The sequence below is a fragment of the Rhineura floridana genome, chromosome 4 (assembly GCF_030035675.1).
Source record: "Rhineura floridana isolate rRhiFlo1 chromosome 4, rRhiFlo1.hap2, whole genome shotgun sequence".
NCBI classification, from domain to species: domain Eukaryota; kingdom Metazoa; phylum Chordata; class Lepidosauria; order Squamata; family Rhineuridae; genus Rhineura; species Rhineura floridana.
Window position 1 is genome coordinate 116,241,984 of NC_084483.1, and position 24,428 is coordinate 116,266,411.

Sequence of the window (24,428 nt, forward strand, 5' to 3'; positions counted from 1 at the left end):
AAATAACTGCATCTAAACTTGTACATATAAAAGCTTTGGTAACCCCCCGTTGTGGAATAAATGAGATAAAATATTTTTAAATAGTACTATAATTGGATTATTATTACTACTGCTACTGCTACTGCTACTTATTGAATGTAAATCCTGCCCTTCCTCCTGAAGGAGGCCAGGGTGGCAAATGTAAAAAAAACGATATAACAAAAAGGTTTAGGCTGCGATCTTACACCCTATCCTGAGTAGACTTAAAAAGTAGCACAAATGTTTCTCCACTGGTGGAGAGGGAGGTTTACAGGCAAGACAACACTAATATTGCTGGAGGACAGACAGAAACACACACATTATAGAAAGCTTTGCTGGTGCAGATGCCCGCAGTATTCCATCACCTAGGAGGCAAAACATTCTGTACCTGATCATCAAGCTCAGCACAGCTAAGAAGTGTTTGAATTATGTGGGTCTGTATCCTTCAGGGGCTTAGAATTTGGCTTTGCTCACTCCGGCCCCCTTTACAATCTCCTTCCTGTCTCCTTTAATAATAAATAATAATAAATTTTATTTTTCAGCCGCCTATCTGTCCGGGTTAGGGACACTCTAGGCGACAAACAACAAGAATAAAAACAATACATATAGATCAACATAATCAAATTTTAAGCTAAAAAACCATTCATTAATTCAATTGTAATATAAGTTAATCTGTCCCAATCTTGTAGGCCTGCCTGAACAGCCAGGTCTTTAAGGCTTGGCGATAGCTGGACAGGGAGGGAGCATGTCTGAGATCGAAAGGGAGAGAGTTCCAGAGGGTGGGGGCCACAACAGAGAATGCCCTCTCTCTGGTCCGTACCAGCCTAGCTGTTCTCACCGGTGGGACCGAGAGAAGGTCTTGCGAGGCTGATCTCGTCAGGCGGCACAATCGGTGATTCTGGAGGTGTTCCTTCAGATATACTGGGCCGAAACCGTATAGGGTTTTAAAGGTCAACACCAACACCTTGAATTGGGCCCGGTAGACAACTGGTAGCCAGTGAAGATCTAATAACACTGGGGTGATATGATCCCAGCGACGGCTATGCGTAATCAAGCGTGCCGCCGCGTTCTGTACTAGCTATAATTTCTGGACCGTTTTCAAGGGTAACCCCACGTAGAGCGCATTGCAGTAGTCTAAGCGAGAGAAGACCAGGGCATGTATCACCTGAGGGAGCAGGTGAACAGGAAGATAGGGACGCAGTCTCCGTATCAGATGTAATTGATACCAAGCTGCCCGGCTCACTGCTGTAATCTGAGCCTCCATGGACAGCTGGGAGTCAAGTATGACCCCAAGACTGCGGACCTGGTCCTTCAGGGGTAAACTTACCCCATCAAGCATCAGGTCAGTAATTCCTAACTTCCTTTCATCTCCCACAGGTACTACCTCAGTCTTGTCGGGGTTCAGCTTCAGCCTATTCTCTCCCATCCATCCACTTATGGATTCTAGGCACTTGGACATGGTATTCACAGCCAACTCCGGTGAGGACTTAAAGGAGAGATAGAGCTGAGTGTCATCTGCGTACTGATGGCACTGCAACCCAAAACTCCTGATGATTGCTCCCAGCGGTTTCACATAGATGTTGAATAGCATGGGAGAGAGGATAGAACCCTGTGGCACTCCACAATGAAGAGGCCAAGGGTCTGAAACCTCATCTCCCAATGCCACCCGTTGCTGCCTATCCGAGAGATAGGAACGGAACCACTGCAAGACAGTGCCTCCTATTCCTAATCCCTCTAGGCGGTTTAAAAGGATACCGTGGTCAACGGTATCGAAAGCCGCTGAGAGGTCCAGGAGGACAAGGAAGGTGTATTCACCCCTATCCAATGGCCTCCGCATATCATCTACCAGAGCGACCAAGGCTGTTTCTGTACCATGACCAGTCCTAAAACCCGATTGGTATGGATCTAAATAATCCGTTTCCTCCAAGTGTGTCTGTAATTGCGCAGCCACCACCCTCTCAATCACCTTGCCCAAGAATGGTAAATTAGAGACTGGGCGAAAGTTGTTTAACTCTTGGGGATCCAAGGACGGTTTTTTTAAGATGGGCTTTATTACCGCTTCCTTGAGGGCTGATGGCATTGCACCCTCTTGCAAGAATGCATTCACCACCGCCTTGATCCCTTCGCCCAGTCTCTCTTTACAGCTCATGATGAGCCATGATGGGCAAGGATCAACCAGACAGGTGGTCGGCTTCACAGTACAGAGCACCTTGTCCACTTCCTCAGAGAGAAGAGGCTGAAACCGATCCCAACAGACCGGAATGCAACTGGCCGACTCTGGCCCACTTCCTGTCTCCACGGCAAGCGGAAGCGTGCTCTTCCTTATTCCACTCCATCACCAGGGATTCGACCGGGAGACCTTCAGTCAGCTCCATATCCCCCAGCACATTCAGGAATCCTTTGAGCTCCATCAGGCGTCTGGGGCGGACCATTCTAATAGGTCCTTGTCCCCTGCGGAGGGCATGCGGCATCGAGAGATCTATATTCACCAGATAGTGATCTGACCATGACACGGGGTTAGAAGAATTCACCCCCATTTTCAGAGCACTATCCTCCCCTCCCGAGACAAACACAAGGTTGAGAGTATGACCGGCTACATGGGTAGGCCCTATATTACTAAGGTGCAGATCCCAGGAAGTCATGGTTTCCATGAAATCCCGAGGGGCTCCTGTGAGGACAGCCTCGGCATGTACGTTGAAATCCCCCATCACCACAAGATTGGGGGAGAGCAATCGCACAGCCGAGACTACCTCGAGCACCTCAGTCAGGGATTCTGCTGCGCAGCGGGGTGGGCGGTGCACAAGCAGAATCCCTAAACTGCCCTTTGGGCCCAACCTCCAGTACATGCAATCAACAAACTTGGTCTCGTGGAGAGGGGGTCTGGCGAAACACAAAGATTCCCGGTAAATAACTGCCACTCCCCCTCCCCGCCTACCAATCCTCGGCTGCTGTGCATATCGGAAACCGGCTGGACACATGGCCTCCAGTATAGGGGCTGAGGCCTCATCCAGCCATGTCTCCGTAATACATACCAGGTCTGCGTCCTCATCCAGGATCATATCCTGGATGAGTGATGTTTTCTGTACCACAGACCTGGCGTTACACAACAGCAATCAATTAAAACTATAGGGAAGCACTAAAAAGAAAGTGGAATGAGAAGCTGAATGGGTGGCTTCCTGTACCCTAAACTAACTAGTGGACTGGTAGGGTTATCCATTCCTTCCACAATTTTAGTGCTTCCTGCTAAGAATATTTTAACTAGCAAGTAAATACTTGCTAGTTTTATACTAAAAAAATGATTCTAAAACTCTATATTCTCTTGGGAGGGGAGGAACTCATTTGGCAAAAACAAGAGTCATGGTTTTAGGCCTGGGATATTATGGACTTTCATAGGAGTTAAATATACCTTTGGTGGTATCCTTTTTTGTCCCTTTTTATTTTTGTGGAGTAATTAAGAATTGGAGTAGGAGTAAGCATGCACAGGTGGAGAATGAATGGAGTGGCTGAGAAGAGAATAGCATTTCAGACTTTTGTAAATGTGCTAAGATTTTTGAGACATTCCTCAGTTACTGATGCTAAAGACGCCAAACAGCTTTTAAAATGGCATGTCTGAAAAATGTTTCATTGACTGTGCTTGCTTTCTAGCTGTTAGTTGAGCCCCTGCTGAGGGATTTTAGTAAACGCGGCATGTCCGTGGGTAATATGTTACATTCCTAAGGAAGTTTTATCCCAGAAAGTAGTTAGTCTCTATAACAAGCAAAAGGCAGGGCAGTCGAGTGTGCACTATGGCAATCAACTTGACATTGTTAGCAGCAGCTAAGGCTGCTTCTTAGAGGCTTTATCTTTACTGTGGCCTCCTGGGTAGGCAGTCATGAACATGCTTAGCTTTGTGACAAGCGGTATAATCTGTTAGTAGCTAATTACAAGTAAGATGACATTCTCCATGATGTGATTAAAGTATTTTATATCACCTGGAATAGGAAAGCGTGCTATTGTGGCCATGAAATTCTGTCTCTCAGCTTACATTTTCTCTTTAAACACAAACACAACTCAGAAGACTAGGTGTGCACTTGAATAATGATGCCCTTCAAAGCCACAGGCCCATTACAGCACATGCAGAGGTAGGCATTGCTGTTTACAAGGGTAGATGAGCCTCACAATATTTGCTGACAAGGTTATATGAATTCTGTGAAGCAAACACAAATCAATATGGTCCAGGACCATATTGACCAGACTTGAGCATTTTGTTTACCTCTTTTTTAAAAAAAGACAGATTAGAAAAAGACCAACCCTCTTTTTCACCCCCCCTGCAACTGCTGTCAGCCTTAACCAATATCTTGAACAGTTTCAAACCCTGGTTTCAAAATTTGGTTAAAAGTGAGCCCATGGCCCAGAGATGGCTAACTGATGGCCCTCCCATATATTGTTGGACTACAGCTCCCATCATTCCTAACCACGCTGGCTGGGGCTGATGGGAGCTGGAGTCCAGAACATTGGAGAGCAACAGGTTAGCCATCTCTGCCAGACCCCAATTCAAGCATAAGAGGAGAGTGTAGATGTGCTCTGCACATGGCCTGCACCCTCAGCTGTGTCCCTGTCACCCAGCTGTGCCACCTTCCACATGTCAGAGGTGAAGATCTGCAGCAAGAATCCCGCTGTACTCATGGAGGTTCCCTGCTCATGCATGAGTCTAAATATAGCAAGCTCCCCACAGGGGAGACTCCCTCCAGTTCATGGTGGGTAGCAGAGAGTGGGATGTGATGGATGGGATCAGGAACATCTGCTGGATCCCCACTCTGCCCTCACACAATTCTAATTGCCTGCCAGCACTGAACACCTTGAACAGGAAATGTTAGTCATGGTTGACTTGGATGATTATGTAATTCTTAGCCATCATTGTGGCTCATCAACTCCTTGTGCAGTGAACTCTGCAGATCAGTCTTCTTCCATAGCATCCTTTTGGGTTGATATGTTGCGGTCTGGACAAAGGCTGAGTTTGGGGCATTGCCCTAGGCCAAGCACAGCTGGAGAGGTGGTGGCTGTATCTCTCCAGATCTCCCATGTTCTTCAGATTCTCCCTTGGTTGACAGAAAATGTGCAGAACCTTGCTGAGACTATCTGTAACATCTATGCCAGTCTCTTAAATCCTGATCATCAGAGAACATTTTAACGTTGTCTGTAATAGCTCAAAGCTAATTTTGACAACTGGGTGGAATGCCACAACACAAATTAGTACATAATTCTTCAGTAATGTAAATGAATGCTCTACACATCCTCTGTTAATCTTTTTTATGCAACTTCTGAGTGGGAAAGAGAATATGCTGGTGCTCCTAACTGTAGTGTCCTATAGAATTGCCCCAGAAGATTAATCCTATTGTACTTGCTGCTCTTGTAGCAATGAATGGATCACTCAACCAAACTGTCTGTTGACTAACTAGCAAGCACTATTGTGAATGAAAATCAACATAGATAAAAGGGTGAGGGTTAATCTGCTTCAGCTTTTGGAAATCTCTTGATTCTTTAATTAGGAAGGAGGAAAAAAATTAAGTACAGCATACAGGAGACCTGATTTTTCCACAGTAATTATTCTTGTAACATAACTGAACACCTGTTTTAGAGAGATGGAAATAGTCATAGAGTATTGGCTGGTGACAATTGTGCTGAACCTGTGTTTTAATGAATTTACTGTGGTGTGAACTGGTTGCTGCGTGTATAACTACTAGCCTTTTCACACAACTGTTTTCTTCTTGGTGGCCCTAGAATCTAGAGCCTAAATCAGTAGTACCCAACCTGGGGGCTGTGAAGTAATCTGGGGGGAGGCGCAAACAGTAAAGAAATGAATTATTTATTTATCTATTTTTTTAATAGTCTTCCCTTCCTGGATGCTGTCTGCTCCCCACTGCTGCTGCAGATGACACCCCTCCCCCTTGCTCCAAACAAGAGGGAAGAACTTTTGCTGAAGTGGCAGAGTGTCTTTCAGGTGCACCAAGGGCAGATGTCCGCCTATAAAAAACATGGCAGACACTGAAGGAGGCTGAAGGAGGAGCCACCAGGAAGAAGAGGGGATTACTATCACCAACTCCTTGCACTGCTGCTGCTGACAACGCCCTTGCTCAGTACGAGAGGAGAGGGCTTTTTGTGGAGCAAAAAGAAGCAAGGCTGCAAGGAAAGGCTGCTTTCCCCCTTCCTTCCTGGCAGCCAGCCTGCCTGCCTTTCTTGACTCCTGCTTCGCTGCCACCTCCTTTTAAAAAATTGTTCTTATTTGCGAGGCTCTCCAGATCTTGTCTTCAGCCCAGACAGAGCCAAGAAGCAGTGAGGAAGCGCAGGACTTGCTCACCCTCCATTTCTGAGGCTTAGTGTGTGGCCATCGTCCTTCTTTTCTTCCACCTACACTTTGCCCCCCCCCCCAATCTCTCTCTCTCCAGGATGATGCAGCAGTTGAGGGCTTCCCCCTTCCCACATGCCCGAATGCATGCATGCCTGCAAATGCTTGCAGGAGGGGCAGATGTGTTAGTGTGTGTGTGCGTGCGCTGATCTGCTCCATTCTCATTCCCCAAGTGCACGCTAACCAAGTCATCAGTTCTGATGATCATCCCAAGGCCTAAAAGCACTAACCCCCCTCCTCAATCTGTGCACCTTGTTGTCTGCAGTGCACAATCTAGCATCCCCATCACCAACACATTGCTGCTTCTTGGTTAATTTTAAAAAAAGAAAAGAAAAAGAAAAAGAAAAAGAAAAAGAAAAGCCCAGCAGGTTGGCAGAGGCTGGGATCCTGGTATTGCAGCAGAAATTTATTTATTTATTTATTATTGCATTTATATCCCACCTTTCCTCCAAATTGCTCAAGGTGGTGCACATGGTTCCCCCCCCCTTCCATTTTATCTTTCCACCAACCCTGTAAGTTAGGTCAGGCTGAGAGACTGTATCTGGCCCAAGATCACCCAGTGGGCTTCATGGCTGGGTAGGGATTTGAACCTGGATCTTAACCCGACACTGTAACCCACTGGTGTTGGGAAACAGGACTATACTTCTTCAGACTGTGTGTGTGCGTGCGTGTGTGTGTGTAGTAAGGGGGTACCAATTTGATTGGACTTTTGCATTAAGAAAAGAAAGCAACACCTTCCTGTCTTCAGGGAGCTTTTAATGGAAAGGGATATTTGGAGATATGATTTTGCCACATATTATTTTTTCAATTAACAGAGACTAAAATTCTAATTAGCATGGGGGGGTCATGAAATTTTTAAGCTTACAAAGGGGGTCCCATACTCATAAAGGTTTGGAACCATTGACCTAGATCATGGATACGTTCTCATGGGTCATTGTGGAGAAGTACATACTATGTCAGGCAGTATTACAAACTACAGAATTTGACATCCAGCTTGTGTTGCTGTGGGTTGGTGCAGCTGTTCAGCTTGCCTTCGACTTCACTACTTAGATTCTTTTCAAATAGCCACCATGTATCCAGAGGGAGGATCATGTGAATTATTAAGGGGTATTACAGTAATTCTACTAATAGGTAGATAGGAAAAATCAAGGTTTAAATATTGACTCTAAAAGGCAAAATTAGTGTAGATTACGGGGGGAAACAATGTCATCAATAATTTTTCATTCAGTGTCTAGAATAAAGACCTAGGGCAGGTCCAGACAATAGTTGTCTCTATTTATAGTCGGATATTGTGACATAAAATCAAGAGCTTGGGAAGTGTTCCAGGAATGGGATGTGTGCCTTCCTTCCACACTTACATACACATGGCTTGAATTTTCATGTAAGATACTCACATATATCTCTTCTAAAAGCATGCACACACATGTACAATGGGAGAAAAGGAAGGAAGAGTACTCTGGTGTCTCCGGATCCATGTGCCCTGCATATATTCTCTCTCCTCTTAATCTTTTTCCTTCCAAATGGTTATTTTTCTTTTTCCTCTTTGCCCTCTCCTCCTTGCCATGTGCCTCATCTCTTTTAGCTTCACCTTGTCCATTTCCTTGTCCATTTCCTCCCCCCTCCCCTATGTCCACTCTGGGAATATTTGAGGAAATCGATATCTGTGAATTGACTTGATCTTCACTTTGTGGACTAAAGTGCAAATTGGGACATAATTATCTTTTTGAATTTTGCACTTGTCCAAATTTTGCGATAGAGTTCCTGGCTTGAGACGCATACCTGAATGCATTAAAAATGTGTATTTTAGAAAATTATAATGTTTTGTGAAAAAGATTGAGAGGGAGCCCTCTTGGTAGTTCCACTTCTCTCAGAAGCTTGGATGGTAGCAGCCTGAAAGATGGCATTCTCTGTGGTGGCCCCTAAGTTGTGGAACTCTCTCCCCACAGAGTGGTGTGTGAAACCTTCACTATACAGTTTTTGGTGAATGCTGAAGATGAACCTCTTTACCCTTGCTTTTGACACTTGAGATGTAAGTTTTTAGGATCCACCCTAACTTTGTGATTATAATTTGCTTTATACTGTTTTTAATGTTATAGTTAAAATTGTTTTAAGCTGCCCTAGACCTTAGGGTGAAGGGTGGGTAATAAATTAATAATAATGTGTGTATGATTCCACATATATATTTACAAACCTTGGAGATCTCTACCAAAAATCCAGGCTGCAGCAGATCCATGTATCTATAATGTTTTATTGATTTTTAAATTAAGTTATAATATATTAGATTCTTGTATAATATAATGAGTTTTGAGTTCTCTGCCAAAGTCTCCTATTGTTCAATACTAAGAAGGGGGGGGGAGACAGTAGGAGACCTTGATAGAAAAGGTTGCTAAGGAGAAGCCTATGAATTAAATTCAAGAGTTCAGCCTGTTGTAGACAGGTTCATAACTTTTCAAGTTGTTGGGGAAGACTGGATGGGTTCAGAAGCATGTTTTTTCTTCCCTGTAGGAAATGATCTACAGTGTAATGAACTTGCAGATAGAATAACCTAGCTTTGAAACATGCAAAACTATATTTCTTGTTAGAGTCACATGCAGTAATGAGGCCAGTGGCAAATCCAACATCAAGGCTTGTTGGGTTTTCACGGTGAATTAGTTTTGTGGATTTCCGTCTCTGTGTCAAGTTCACTACATCTTGGAAAGTAAGGTAGAGATGATTCAGTATTCTGACAGATTTTTATGATTAAGTTTAAACTCGAATGTATCATACAGAGACATTCTGTATCCCAAGAGCTACTAAGTTTTCAAGGAGCTACTTGCCACTTGCAGAAATAACTAAGATTAAAGCTGAGCTATTCTGATTTTGATTGGGAAAACTCTTCCGTTTTTGTTTCTATACTGGAGAAAGTGATCAGAATTAAGAACATAAGAACATAAGAAGAGCCTGCTGGATCAGGCCAGTGGCCCATCTAGTCCAGCATCCTGTTCTCGCAGTGGCCAACCAGGTGCCTGGGGGAAGCCCGCAAGCAGGACCCGAGTGCAAGAACACTCTCCCCTCCTGAGGCTTCCAGCAACTGGTTTTCAGAAGCATGCTGCCTCTGACTAGGGTGGCAGAGCACAGCCATCACGGCTAGAATTGCTTATCTAATGCTTCTTGCTGCACCAAAGAAGGCTAGTTGTTTCTCAATTCAGCTACATACTGTTTATATAGCAAGTGATAAATGTGCTAATAATCTAGTTAATTCCCATACTTTGTTCCTGTGCCTGAATGTTCTTGCAGCTTTCAAGAGATGTGCAAGACAGATGCTTTAACAGGCTATCTTCTCTGGACCATGAATATTTATTTATTTAAAGCGTTTATATACCATTTTACAGGTGGACCTCACAAAAGGTTTACATAAGATTATTACAACAATAAGTATTGATTATATTTTTTTTAAAAGTTACCACAGAATGGAAAAGACAGCTCGTTTAAGATGCTGTTACTGCTTTTTTCTTCTCCTCTCCCATAATGGCAGGATGGTTCTGCTGCAGATGCCCCTGCGGTGACAGTTGGGGGAACAGTGAATGATCTGATGTCTTTGCTAATATATGGCTAAGAAAGTAGCAGGGGCAAGCCACAGTCCTTTTTTCACATTAATTGTCTTAAGTATGACTTCCTTTGTGTCACCCTAGAATGTATGTTCAAGCCATTTCTTCATGTGCTGCCTACACCTGTGAGTTCAGGCATTTCCACATTTATCATGCTTGTTTGACCGTAGAGTAGGGCTCCCTTATCGTTTGGTGCCCAGGGGCACATTTGAAAATTTAAGAGGCCAAAAAAGACCAATATCAAAACTAGTGATGTTCAGACTATAGGCAAAACACCTAAATTCCCCAAAAAACAAATAAAACAGACCCCAAAAAGGCACACGGACCCAAAATAAGCAATCCCCAATCAACCAACAAGAAACCTCATTTCTAAAGAACAAAAATAGAACACCTTGGTGAGCGCCAAGAGAACTGACTAAGGCAGCTGTGGGAATCTGAGCTTTATAGACTTTCCTAAGCAAGTGGAGCTTCCTGAATGGAGGCGCTGCAGTGAAGGGACTATTTGTGACTGCTCTTCAAACCTTCACTATTGCTGTAGCTGCCTCTAGTCCCTGGTCACTGACAACAGCAGCACCAAAGCTTTTTAATTATTTTCTCTTACTTGCTGTGGGTGTATTTTGTATTCTGTAAAAAATATGTCTACAGAATAAACTGCTGTTGACAGCTGCCATTTTAGGTTTGTTCATGCTAGTAGACCAGGGGTAGCCAACATGGAGCCATCTAGATATTGAGGAAAATAACTCCAGTCATCCCCCACCGTTGGCCATGCTGGCTGGGGCTGATGAGAGTTATTATGTGTTTTTTAAGGATTAACCTTTCCTCCTAAGAGTCCAGAGTGACATACAACATGAGATGCTCAACAGTACATCAGTATATAAAATGTACAACTAAAATATTTATAAAATAATAATTAACGCACAAATCTACCAGTTGTAGTCCAAGACAATTTCAGAGAGACTATAGAGTTTACTTGGCTCTGGTAACAAGTAAATAAATGTCAAGATCCTCTACTTTGTTTTAATAAAGTTCATACATAATTTCATTGTGGCTGTTGCTGGGTATGCAGTTAAGGAGTTTCCAAGTTTTTTATTATGGTTTCAGATTATTGCAGTTGCTGTTAACATTGTTTGCTACAATAATTTTCATTGACCTTTAAGGGTCAAATAATCTTTAAACAGATAAATTAATTAAGGTTACTAAAAGCAAAATCATGGTTGCATAGCTTTGATCATTTTTCTTCAGAGACTCACTGAGAGATCAAGTTCATTTCTGAATGGTACTTTTGTTTCCAGGATGAGTTTACAGAACTGTTAAAATGACCAGGCATAACATGATGCAACTCTGCTAGCCTGGAGACTGTTTTAAGTTTTTGGTCCCATGAGTTATAGGGAACTTCATGATCCTGCAAAAATTGATTTGTTCCATCTCTGGTCGCATTCTATCACAGCCTTTCCCAACCTGGTGCTCTCCAGATTTTTTGAACTATAACTACCACTGGCCCTAGCCAGCAGGGCTGGTGGTCAAGGCTGATAGGAGTTGTAGTCCAAAGTATCTGGAGGGCACTAGATTGGGGAAGGCTGAGTTATCAACATAGTAAAGCTTAGCTAGACGGTCTCAGGGTGGGCCTATGCAGGTAGGAGCAGCCTTAATCATAATTGGCTCTTGTTGCTTTGTCCCACATAATTTAAACTTGCTGTAACAGGCAGAGAGGTGTGGGAGGGCCAAAACCTTTTCCAAAATATTGGGATCACCAAGGATGGCTGTATGTTTTAGCCCCCATATCAGTAGTGTTTTTGTGTGCTCCCTTTTTAATGAATAGTTTCCACTTACTGAAATGGGGAACAATAAATGGTTGCATCTGAGGATACCATTACAGTGAGAATAAAACCTGCCCTTGCCATTGGAGGACCTAGCCTCCTCTTGAGATGGATCTCAGAGGCCAAAGGTGGGGAGCTTCAGGTCTAGGGGCCAAATGTGGCTCTCCAGGCCTTTGTCTTGCCTGTGAGCGTCTCCCCAGACCGCACTGGCCCTGCTTTGCTCCCTCCTTGACTGTTCTTCCCTGGCTGGGTTGTGTCCTTGAACTCTGATAATACCTTTTGCTTGTCTGGATGAATGATAGAGATGTATGCGGAAATGTGGTACCATCCAGCTGTTGTTGGATTTCAACTCCCTTTAGCCTCAGCCAAAATTCAGGAATGATGGCAGTTGTTGAACAATATGCGGAGGATACCACATTGGCTGCCCCAGTGTTTGTCCTTTTTCACATCAAGCAAACCTTCCTTTTAAAAAGCAAATTATAAACTGCTTTAAAAGGGTAACATTTCTATAGAAGCTTTTATCACTTTTTAAAAGCTGGCTATCTGGGGCAGGCTCAGTCAATTTTCTTACACCTCATTCTACTGAATGCAAATGTGTGTTCAAAATTACAGCAGGGAATAAGCTCTTCCTGTTTTGTACTCATTTTTCCACCCTTTTGACCCAGGTTGCCGTGTGTGTGTGTGTGTGTGTGTGTGTAGCAATCTTTTCTGCTTCATGAAGCTTCTTAAGTCTCTGCTCCAAGGGAGGTTGTGAGTGAAAACAAAAGGTCACTCACAGTTTTGGGAAGCCCCGGAGAGATTGTTATAATGACTTAATGCACAAACATATTTTAAGAGAACAGATTTAGGGATGAGGTCATAAGTTAATAGGAGGCAGGATGGAATGTAGAGGTGTAGATCATGTATGCCGGAAAGTTGAGCTGTCATGGAGTTTCCTGGTTGTAAGCCTCCAATGTGTACCTATAAAATTGCATTTAGGTAGGGTGACACTCTTCAGAACTAGAGCCAAACACTGCTTGTAGTGAAAGATATGTTTGAATATGGCCAGAACTGTCATTTTTAGGTGGGTAACATGGAAGTCACTTCATTAGAAATGGCTGGGCCCTTTGGCTGGGCATGTCTGGCTAAATCTCTTCTATTTATTTATTAGATTTATATCCTGCCCTTCCTTGCAGTAGGAGCCCAGGGCAGCAAACAAAAGCACTAAAAACACTTTAAAACATCATAGAAGACGTTAAAATATATTAAAACAAAACATCTTTAAAAACATTTTTTTAAAAGCTTTAAAAACACCTTAAAAAGCAATTCCAACACAGATGCAGACTGCAATAAGGTCTCTACTTAAAAGGCTTGTTGAAAGAGGAAGGTCTTCAGTAGGTAGGTAGGACTTCTAGGTAGCACTAAGCTGCCATTGTCTCACAAGAGGACAAGCAACATGAGACTTGGTGGTTACTGGGACAATGCTTTGTCTGGCATCCCATTCTAAAGGCTTGGAGGAAGCCTGCTTTGGATCTGTAGCAGCCTTGAAAGTCTATCCCAGAATCGGTATTGATGGACGAGTGCCAGACTTTTCCTTGGAATGAGGCCTGAGGAAGGAACTCAACCTGGGGATAAGAATATAACAGCATAAGAAAAGCCCTGCTGGATCAGGTCAAAGGCCCATCTAGTCCAGCATTCTGTTCTCGCAGTGGCCAGCCTATGGGAAGCCTGCAAGCAGGACATGACTGCAACAGTGCTCTCCTCATTTGTGATTTCCAGCAACTGGCATTCAGAGGCATACTACCTACGAGAGTGGAGGCACAATACAGCTGTTGTGGTTAGTAAGTATTGATAGCAATATATGTGGATACCTGTGCCCCCCCCGATGTTGTTGGAATGCCTCAACTCTCATAAGTCTTTATTATTGGCAGTATTGCCAATGGTCAGGGAAAGACAGGGGTTATTGTTCAGCAATATCTGGGGGGCTACAGGTTTCCCATCCCTGCTCTAAGGGATATTTCCCAGTGTGCTTACATCTTAAAGATGTGAAATGGGTAAAATAAAAATGGCAGTAGACATGAATTATCCTTGAATGGTCAGATGCTTATCTGACACATAAAGAGATCACTGAAGTATCTGTCTAAAGTTCTTTGCTGTAGCTAAATAATGATATGAGCCTTTTTATCTCTTGTTTCATCTCTCCAGCAACAGTTTTTGTTAGAAATCCCTTTTTTACAGGTACTGCAGATCTTCAGGGCCCCAGCTTGACTCTTCAGAGACTGCCTGGTGGGATCTGTATGGCTAGGCTTGGAAATCCTTTTTTTAAAAAAAGTGTATTAAATGTGTTTATTATTTATTTATTGTATTTATGTACCGCCCCATAGCTGAAGCTCTCTGGGCGGTTTAAAATCAAATTAAATTAAAACTTACACAAGTAGAATCAGAAACACACTGCTCATACAAAAGAGCATGTCAGTGGAACATGTTCTACCTCTTCTGTTGGAGGCAGTATGCCTCCATATACCAGTTGGTGGGAATTACAAGTGGGGAAGAGTGCTGTTACACTCATGTCTTGTTTGTGGCTTCCTGTTGGCATCTGGTTGGCCACTGTGAGAACAGGGTGCTAGACTAGATGGGCCACTGGCCTGATGAAGCAGACTCTTCTTATGACACTACTGATCTTTTCCCCACTGCAGCTTATAGCATCCAGCGATGGGTAGCGGGGGGAAGCACCCAGACACACAATAATGGCATCAGGATGTAATGTAAGTTGATCTACATGTTGCAGAAGAGTAGAGAAGAACTCAAGAGAGGGCTGCCATTTTCAGTGGCAGCCTTGTTTTTTCTAGGATGTGTAGTTCTTCTTGGAGGCTTGGATGACTATTCACTACTGAGGAAATTCCATAATTACAAAATATAAGTACACAGTTGCAAATGAGAGTTCATCTTGTGCTGTTCTCAGTTTTAACAGTATTTTGTTTTGCTTGTTTGTTTAAACCATCAAATTATTTATAAAAGAAATACTGTGAAAATATCCAATAATATTTCCCAGATAGATTTCCCCTTTGATTATCTTGTGTGGGTTTTAGAATTCAGTTGCTATATAACAAGATCCTCATGGTCTAGCTGACATTTCCCAGAATTCCTTGAATTTAGTGCTATGGAATGTTATGTTGCCATTGGTAAAATGCCACCACATGTTGTCTAAACCTCCAGGCTAGGGATCATGTCAGGGTTTTGTTAACATGGTTCCAGCTGTTCTCACTCTTACACTATTGTTTTCCTTCCTCCTGCAGAGTTTCTTTATAAAAGTTATGGAAGCATACTTGGTGTTTTGTTGTTGTGTAAAATAGTAGTTTAAATACACTGGTTCACACAGGCATTTGATGATCATAATATCAATGGACAATTTCTATATGTAAATGTACCATCAAAATTATAAAACCAAAGAGAACTTTGACATACAATGCCTCCTTAAGCAAAATTTTTCAGTGGAGCCAGTTTGCATAGTGAACTGTTCAGAGATCAAGTGATACACATACCTATATGAAACAGTCTGATTAATAGATTTGGTCAATTCTTCAAAGGTGGTGCTTCAGGCCAGAATTGGGAAAACTTTTTCTATTAAGGAGGATTAACACATGGGGAAAAGTCAGTTGCGGGGTGAAGGTGATGGTGGACAGAGTCAGAGATATGAAGGACTTCCTGTGTAAACACCAATCAGTTCAGGCTAGATTAAAAGTGGCTGTTATGGCCTGAACCTTGTTTTACAAGTCAGAAAGTGAGTTATGTCCGGCCTGCTATTGCTCAATCCTCCGTCTCTCCTTGTGCCCTCTCTGCCTACCCCTTGAGGTCAACGCATGCTCTCTCCCCTCTTTTTTCACCCCACCATTCCTTCTCCAGCTCCTTCAATGTCCTGCTACTCAGTGTTTTGCCTCTCCACCCATCCCACATGTCTCAATGCACTTTTATCCCCACCCTCCTCTCGCTTTCTCCAATTGCCTCTCTTTTTTCTTTGAGCTTTTCTTTCTCTCCAACAGACAGACAGACACTTCTCCCTCCTTCTCTGCCAAGAGGAATGAGGTGTTCTTGAAAGCCAAGAGTGGGCTCTCAGCATCTGGAGAGCCAGATGTGCAGCTGTGGGTTGGATCTAGCTCATGGGTTAGAGGTTCCCTACCCTGCTTCAGGCAATAAATGGGAGATGTAGAACAGCTCCATTTTTGTCTAGCTAGAGCAGAGGCCTTCCAATTGTGTTCTGGGAACCATGACATTTCTATGAATGGCTTCTCCACAAGAAGATCAGTAGTGGTAAACAACAGTCTCTGAAACATTGTTGCCTGTCACTACCAATGTTGAGTGTGTTCCAGGACACATGGGGTGATAGGCCCAATTGGCCTGTCTAGAGTTGAGTGTGCACACTCTCACAAGTTCCAAAGGCATACACCCAGAAGTTCTGCTGTAGGACATTGACTTCTCTACTGGGAAGCACCTGCTTTGGAAGATAACCTGAAAACCACTGAGTTAAAGTAAAATTTTCCCAATTAATTTATAGCTCTCTTGCTTATGAGCCCTGAAATGTAATTTACATAACTAACTAGCATGCAAATAAATATTTTCTTCAATATGTTCCAGCGTAGCACATGTAGATTCTGATTAGTACACAAGGTGGGTCCTGCAAAAGAAGAGAGCTGGCAACTTTACCATTTATATTGTATTGCGTTTTGGAATTTTAAAAATACTTTTTCAGTAGCTCTGAAAGATGGCAATATTTTTCCAGGATATATAGGAAGATGTCATTGATCTTACTGAGTAATTAATGGGAATAATTAAGCTGTTACTGTGGATGAAAGCTGAATACATTTGCAGCTTGAAAAAAATGCAGTGAACAATCTGAGCAGCAAAGCATTCAGTCTTTGGGTTTATTCTTTTGGTATTGGTGAACAGATAAGTATTGTTACCTTCCATAATAGGAGGACTGTTCAGAGTAGAGCTACTGAAGGGATTACTGTAATATAAAGTGAAATTGATCTGGAACAGACTCCTCTTCAACAATTAAAGATAGTTCCATTTACCCAGAAAGAAAAGAACAGACATGTTTAAGGCACCCCTTTTCATTTATTTCATAGGATTATCTTGATTGTATCACTGACCAATCCAAGCTGTCTTTGGGGATAGAGGAACGATCAGCTTTGTTTGGAAACATAAAAGATATCTACCATTTCAATAGGTAAGTAAATGAAAGTAAGTGAAAACATATATGGGATCCAAAAATCAAGGCTTTTGTGATTCATCTGCTGCCTGTCCCCCCCAGCTGAAGCAAAAACTTCAGATTAAAATCCAAAAAAGTTATCTTTTTAGATGCTGGCATGAGATGTTTATGGGGTTCCTATTGACAATTCCCTAGATGTCGTTGGAGTAAGGCCTGCCCATGAATGGGTAGGGCTTGGGACAAGATGGCATAAATGTACACACTCTCCATAGCTTGTTCCCAAAACAGTTCGATGTGTGCAGATGCGCGCACACAATATCCTTCTGGTCCAGGGATTAAACCTCTGACAGTGCAGCTCTGTACTGCAGCAGTGCTCCATGTACTGCAGCAGTGCTCCATCTACGTATTTAGCTAATGTAATTAAAGAACATGTAATTAATGTAATTAATTAATTACAATTAACATGTAATTAATGTAATTAAAGATGGAAAACAGGGTCAAAGATCATATATTGGCTTTAGTGTAAAGTGTTGCTGGCCTAGATAACTGCAATCTTGCATCAAGACACCAGTTGTCAGGCATGTGGTTATGTCCTTTCTTTTTAATTGTATGTCCTTGGTGGATAACAATAGCCATTTCTGCAGACAAATCACACCAAATGACTTCTCTGCTTTGATCTATTGGCTTATTACCAAGAAAAGCCTTTGTAAAGTAATACCAGGTGATGCATACAAACATGAAATGTGTATTAAAAGATAGTGACATGTAAAGAATTGTCCTCTTAAGTGGTTTTGGCTGCTAGAGTTCTCACTGCATTTTTTTGCAGTGTTTGGCAGCCTGAAGTTCTCAAGGCAACACAAACATGTCAAGACATTTGAAAACGAGAGTTAGATTTAGATTATTAATTCCTTAAAGTTACTTGCTGTTTTCATTCACAAAATTTTACACTCTGCCTGGATCAGGAGAAGAGGATTAATTTTTTTTGACTTCCTCTTCCATAATGACTTGATCGTGCTGGGATGTGAGGAGTGACTTTATAGATTCAACATTCCTGCATTAAAGTCATGGCCAGTTTAATGCCAAAGCTTGGTGCTCACAGCTCTTTATTTCTTGCCCCCGTTTACATTTACCCTGTCCTCAAATACTTACATTGTAGGGGGTAAACATTTTATTATTAGCTCTTACTACATAATAATAAAATGTTTACACCCTACTATGCAGCTATTTCAGGATAGGATAAATGTAAATGGGGTCAAGAAATAAAGAGCTGTGAGCACCAAGCTTTGGAATGAAACCAGCCGTGACTTTAATGCAGGAGTATGGAATCTGGAATATAGTTAGCTAATGAGACAAAGTGTGAAGGGGTACCAGGAATTCAGTCTAATGAGATGACTGTGGATAACCAGGCAAGGTGCTCCCTAGCACAACTATATTGACGCTTCAGAACATGCGCATTTTCCTCAACACAGGAAGAGGGTACTGTGAGGTATGTTCCTTTTTGGAGTTGCTTGCTTGTCGGGTGACCTTATCTTCACAGCCAAAACCAGCAGTCCCCCTCACAAGCCATAGCAGCTGTGTGAGTGCTTGCCATTCTCAGGCTCATTGAGATGCTTGTTTTAGCCCCCACTAAGGGTATCTGCTGTTCCTAATCTCTCCTCCTACCTGTGTTTTTTCATGTCAGGACTGGCCCTTTTCTCTAGAATTGTGCCAAATAAGCAATCAACAATAAGGTTTAACCAAAACAGCAAGATTGATCCAATTAAAATTGTCAGTAACCTAGGCTTTGTCCAAAAGGGGAAAATCTTAATTTTACTTATTTAAATGATTTCCCCCTCTGCTCTTCAGAGAAAATAGACTCCCAGAGTGGCTTAAAATCTAAAAAAGACATGACACAGAAGGAAAAATGACTGGGATAGAAGGGAGTATAGACAAACTCATGTGCAAGTCAGTAATTAAGGGTGGTTCTTTTGACCCGTCAGTGTGGAGAAGTTCAAGGAGAGGAGATGCCAAAAGTTCCTGGTGTCTCAGCAGCACCAATGGCAGTTGATGGTGGGAGGAGCTTGGCTTTTCAGCAGAGACTGTGATGTTTCTGCATCTCTTCTCTTCCAGCTTGATGTAATGGCTTTCTCCAGGTGGCAGTTGATGGAGAGAAGAGACTCCCAAGGAAAGCAAAAACATGCAAACCCATAAGCAATCAGAGTTACCATTAAAAAAATCCTTCCATGCTCTCCCATAAAAAGCAGCCAATGTGCAGCGTAATGTGCAATATGTTTGCCCAAAGTGATGCCAAGTAAAATGGGAAATAGGGTTATGTAGCCACAATACCTGCCTTTTCCCCAGAATGTCATCAGGCCTTGGACAGTGATAACTTGCCTGTCATGTGCAACCTGTCTTAACTGCCTAAGGAAGACTTGGATCCTGGGAGAAAGCTATCTTGAACTTGGTGGAACTTACTTTCATCCAACAGTTTGTTGTCTGAGACTGTGGTCAGAAGCAAAAGATGAAGGGAGAAGGTCTCTATAACCCTTTTATCTCTGGCTGTTCGCCCACTGAAATCAGCCCCACAAGCTGCTTTTTTCTTTATGGGCAAAAGATATGGGAACCCTGCATCTTTTTATCTGGGGGAATGTTGCATTGAGGATAAAGGTTTGAGCAGCTCCTGCCCCATTACTTCTCTGCTTTCAATCATAGGCTCCAAGGCTGCTTTTCATTTAAAAGAAAACCAACAACAATCCAAACAGTTGGGGGAAAGAAAATACAGCTGTATACTGTGTCTAGTTTGGACAGGATTTTGCAATCCTATGCATGCCTAGTGGTGAGAGCCCCTCTGATCTCAATGGGCTTTCTAATTCAAATATGCAGAATCAGGTTTGTAACTAAAACCACTTACTGAGAGATGGTTTTGATATTTCCTCCCTGCAGCACATTAATGAGACTGTGGCAATCATGATTATCTTTGGTGCATCTAAATCTGCTCTTAAGCTTGTAGACTAATTATCCACTCTCTTTTGTCTAAAAATAAGTGTGCATCCACTTGCAGCAATAATTAATGTCAAAATGTATTTAGTTACCTAGGTATCAAAAGTAAATGAACAGGTAGAACGTGAAAACTTGCTTGTAAAACTCAACAGGGCAGGGTTATTCAAGTGTATGGCCTAGTGCAGGAAACCATTTTAGTAGTTTATCCTTCGCTTTCTCTCCCCCTCCTTTCTTAAGCAGTGCAGTGATTTTTTTTCTTCTCCTTTACCTCCTTTAGTCTGATTCAACAGTTTATTTTCTCATAATTGAGGAGGGATTGGCAGTATGGGGACAAGAGAGAGAACTTTCCTATACTAGCAGAGGAAGAGAGAGGCATGTGACCCCCTAGTATACAGCAGCACTATGGGTGCTACGTGCATGGAGCACTGTGCTCGTATATGGAGTGCCTACATAGTTCTGTTCTTTCACAAAACATTTTTCTGCGCCTTTCTGCATGTCTTTTTCTCTCCTTCCATTAAAGGGTTACTAGCTGCTTAATACTAGGAGAGACAGAGACATGCAAAAAGGTACATAAAGATGTTTTGTCAAAGAGCAGCACTATGGAGGCACACGTTGCATATTCCCACTTTCGGGTAGTATGGACAAGAGCTGGTGGTCTTTTAATGAAAGACAGAATTGGTGGTGGAGGCAAGAGTACAGGGAGGGTGGTGAAGGCAAGTTGTGCAGATGTAGGCAAATGCTGAATTATTTATTAATGTCTTTAGTATAAGTGCAAAAGAAGTGTCAGAATATTAGTAACCCCCAAACCGAATGTTTCCTTAGCCCTATAGCAGGGAACAATATTACTGGGGCAACTTTATTTGAACTTGGATTGAAAGTGCAGTGCTTATTTTGAATGTAGGCAGCATTGGTATGTTGTTCTCCCAATTAAAAAAATTGCAGTTTCTTCCTTTTCATTTATTTGAACTAGTGAACTTCTGCAAGATTTAGAAAACTGTGAAAATGACCCTGTAGCTATAGCAGAATGCTTTGTTTCTAAGGTAAGTGATATTACTTTCCTGTTTTTTTTAATCTGAGCTATATTGTATCACAGTCTCTTTGAAGGTACTCAAGATGATTCCATCAGTTCCCAAATGTCTACAAAATAAAGTGTATGATACAGTGGCGTGGCACAAATAAAGTTTTTAAAACTTAAAAAAAAGATTGTGTGGACATTGAAATATTAGATTTCCTTCTCTCCTAAATATTTCTGAACAAATCAAAAACTATGAAAATATTTTGTGACAATTTTTTTCCCTTATAGCTAGGACAAAATTCAGTCTGAAATGTCTCACATAAAACTTATTGAAATGGATGAGAGCTGTACAATTATACATCTGTGTTTCAAATCATTACAGCTTTTGCTGAATTTCTTTAAACTATATAATTACATTTGATGGAAGAAAACCAAGGGTGACTCGTTTCTTGGAGCTAGAAAAATCTAAGAACTCTTGCGGTAGAACTAGATCAGTGCCAATACCTTGCTTCTAGTGGTGACTAGCAACAGTTGCTGTACATGAATTATGCAAGAAAGAAGTAGGTCTTGAGGGGATCTTTCCTCTGGGACCTGGCCTTCAGGGCAATGAAATCCAAGGACTAATTACATATTGCATGCAAAGTATTTTCTTTTGTTTTTAAAAGCCACTGCATTTCATCTACTAGGTGGCCTCAACGGAAGATGGCCGCGTGAGAGTGAGTACAGCAAAATCGGCTCTTAAATACTTCAGCTTTGTAGCTAAAAAAAAACAACCAATATAATCTACTAAAGAAGAGGCAATATAACAAGACTGTGCCTACTAGTTCCTGACTTTGATTTGGACAACTCTATTTAATTGCCTTGCTCATTATTTTACTCTGCTGATTTATTACCATGTGAAAAGCTGAGAGAGAGAGACATGAGATAAGACGTCTCTGTGTTCCACTATTGAAGAGAAAATTAATAAGAAACAGTATATAACAGCAACTGAACTAAAAAGCTAACACCTTATCAATATTTTATAACTTTTAAATCATTTTTAAATTGTTTTAAATGCTGACTCTGTATCCGGGAGAGTAATTATGGTTCTAACTAGATGAAAACGTAAAGAGCTAGGTATTCCTTTAAATGAAGAAGATATACAAGAAACCTCCAAGGAAAAACAAACTAAAATCACTTCTTATTACCAACCGAAAATGAATGCAATAACGATAAATGACAAAATAGATCTGAAAGAAAACTTTTCCTTTGAAAATTTATTAATGGAATGGGATATAGACAAAATACCATCATGGCTGCCAAGCAATGAAGAAAAAAACAGCATTTTAAATCTAGCGCAAGAAATGGAGGAGGCAGAAAATGTCGGAATTACCCATGATTTATTACCATGTATAAATCAATCTGGAACATCATTACCTGACGAAGAGGACTCAATGCCCCCATTGGAATCTTCAGGCTCCTACGAGGATTTTAAAATCAACTCCCAATCCTTCATCTCGATTGCAGGAAAAGAAAATGAACATGAACAAATCAAAATACAAACAATTCCAATTAATGATGATTGGTGTCAAATGGTGTCCCAATCACTCATGCAAATTGCTAAATTTGTGGCAGAAGCAAATTCACTCTTAACAACATTAACAGAGCTAACAGTAAAACAAGTAATACAAACTGACTCTGACACCAAAAATAAAAACGCAGCTACGCAGACTTCCCATTCAGACCAAAGGATAGATCATCTTCCTTTGAAGAAAAAAGAAATAAGCTCTAAACCTCCAATGCAAACTGCGAAAAAATCTAAAAACATTAAATCTATTAGGAGTCATCGTAAATGCCACTTGAAATTTGAAAAACTTTTCAAATTACTTGACACAGAAAAAACCTCGCCAAAGAAAAAAAAGAGGAAAAGAAAACGAAAGAAGACGAAGAAAAAGAGCACTGAATTAAAGAGCATAGTGCCATCTAGTGAAGGAAAATCGCAATTAATCTTAGAACAAGATACACAAAGATTATCAAGCCCAAAAAGTATCCAGGCGAACTCGAACTTTAATCTGAATGAACAAGCTCCTAAGGAACATTTAATAATGAACCCAGACAATGAATTTTCTTCTTATTCAATTCAAAATAACAGAGATTGGAATTTAATCCTAAACGAAAATCAATTGGCTCTAATAAATTATCCAAAACCAGTGGGATATTTAACACAAAATGAAAGAAAGAGACATCTGACTAATATTGTTAACAAAGTATCCCCAGGATTGGTCCAGACAAAAGACATCATAAACATCAAATATTTATTTTACAACTATATTAGCGCCAGAGCTATCGTTACATTTGCATTGAAAGAGAAACTATCTCTTTTCCAGCACAAAAGAGAATTAATGGTAACTCAAAATATTTATACTGCCAGAATTTTTGACAACCAAGTCCCTCCTAAAAGTCTTATGTCTCGTCACTTTATCTCTGAGAGAATTCTAACCCAACATGAAGTGGATGCACGAGAGTCAGACATACTCAACCAATCTATAATAGAAATAAAAAGTATGGAGGCCACTAAATTTCTACCTGAAGAAATATCTTTACTGGAGACCTTTACAACTTTATCTTCGGAAGCAAGGTCAGAAATCAGATTTAAACTTGAAAATCTGCTAACTACAGTAAAAGAAATGGATTGTGAGCATGAAATAGGGAACATTAACATCCCTGTAGCAACAGAAAAAATAACCCAAGGGGTTTCAGAATTATCTAGGACCAACCGAGAAAATAAAATTGAAAAAGTATACCAACATATCCCCTCAGATGCCTTGGAAAGAGAGAAACGTTTGTCAAATTTAAATACCAATTGACGTAATAGCAATCTAAAACTCCCTTCCTTAAAGATACTATCGTGGAACATTGCTGGTTGGTTTAATAAAGACAAGGATCCATCTTTTAAGAATTTCTTGGAGCAATATGATATCTTGCTCTTGCAAGAAACATGGGCAACATCATTAATGAGTTTTGATGGATATTCAGCCTACCAGCTAAAAGCCATACCCAGCCTTAGGGGGGGACGTCCAAAAGGAGGTCTATGTATATTTGTTTCGACAAAAATTAATGTTTCTGTTATAAACTGTGAACCCCTATTGGATCTAGCCAATGCAGTACTTATAAAATTATCGCGCCAGATGTTATTATTATTTAATGTTTATCTTCCACCAGGTAAAGAGGTAAAATCGAGCGCTACTAAAACTGCTCAGCTTGAAAATTATATAACAAAATTAACAGCTGCCCTTTTATTAATAGCTGGAGATTTCAATGCCAGACTGGGTCCATCTGATGAAGCTTTGTTTAGCAAATATAAAATGATAGTCCCCTCATTGGATGGCTCAATTTCTATACCTATCAGACATGCAAAAGATAATAGATCTAATTATGTAGGCCTCTCTTTAATGCAAAT

At 41.3% G+C, this 24,428-nt stretch overlaps 1 protein-coding gene across 11 annotated transcripts in view; it reads left to right on the forward strand.

The window, feature by feature from the left end:
* Positions 1–24,428, forward strand: part of PLEKHG1 (pleckstrin homology and RhoGEF domain containing G1) — a 170,434-nt gene that overhangs the window by 97,034 nt on the left and 48,972 nt on the right. For 10 of the 11 annotated variants that reach the window (XM_061624114.1, XM_061624115.1, XM_061624121.1 and 7 more), the window contains 3 exons: positions 16,913–17,013; positions 19,687–19,863; positions 20,945–21,014. In XM_061624114.1, the coding sequence (XP_061480098.1) occupies positions 16,913–17,013; positions 19,687–19,863; positions 20,945–21,014 (348 nt within the window). The remainder of the gene's footprint in view (positions 1–16,912; positions 17,014–19,686; positions 19,864–20,944; positions 21,015–24,428) is intronic. The other variant, XM_061624116.1, reaches the window with a different exon arrangement.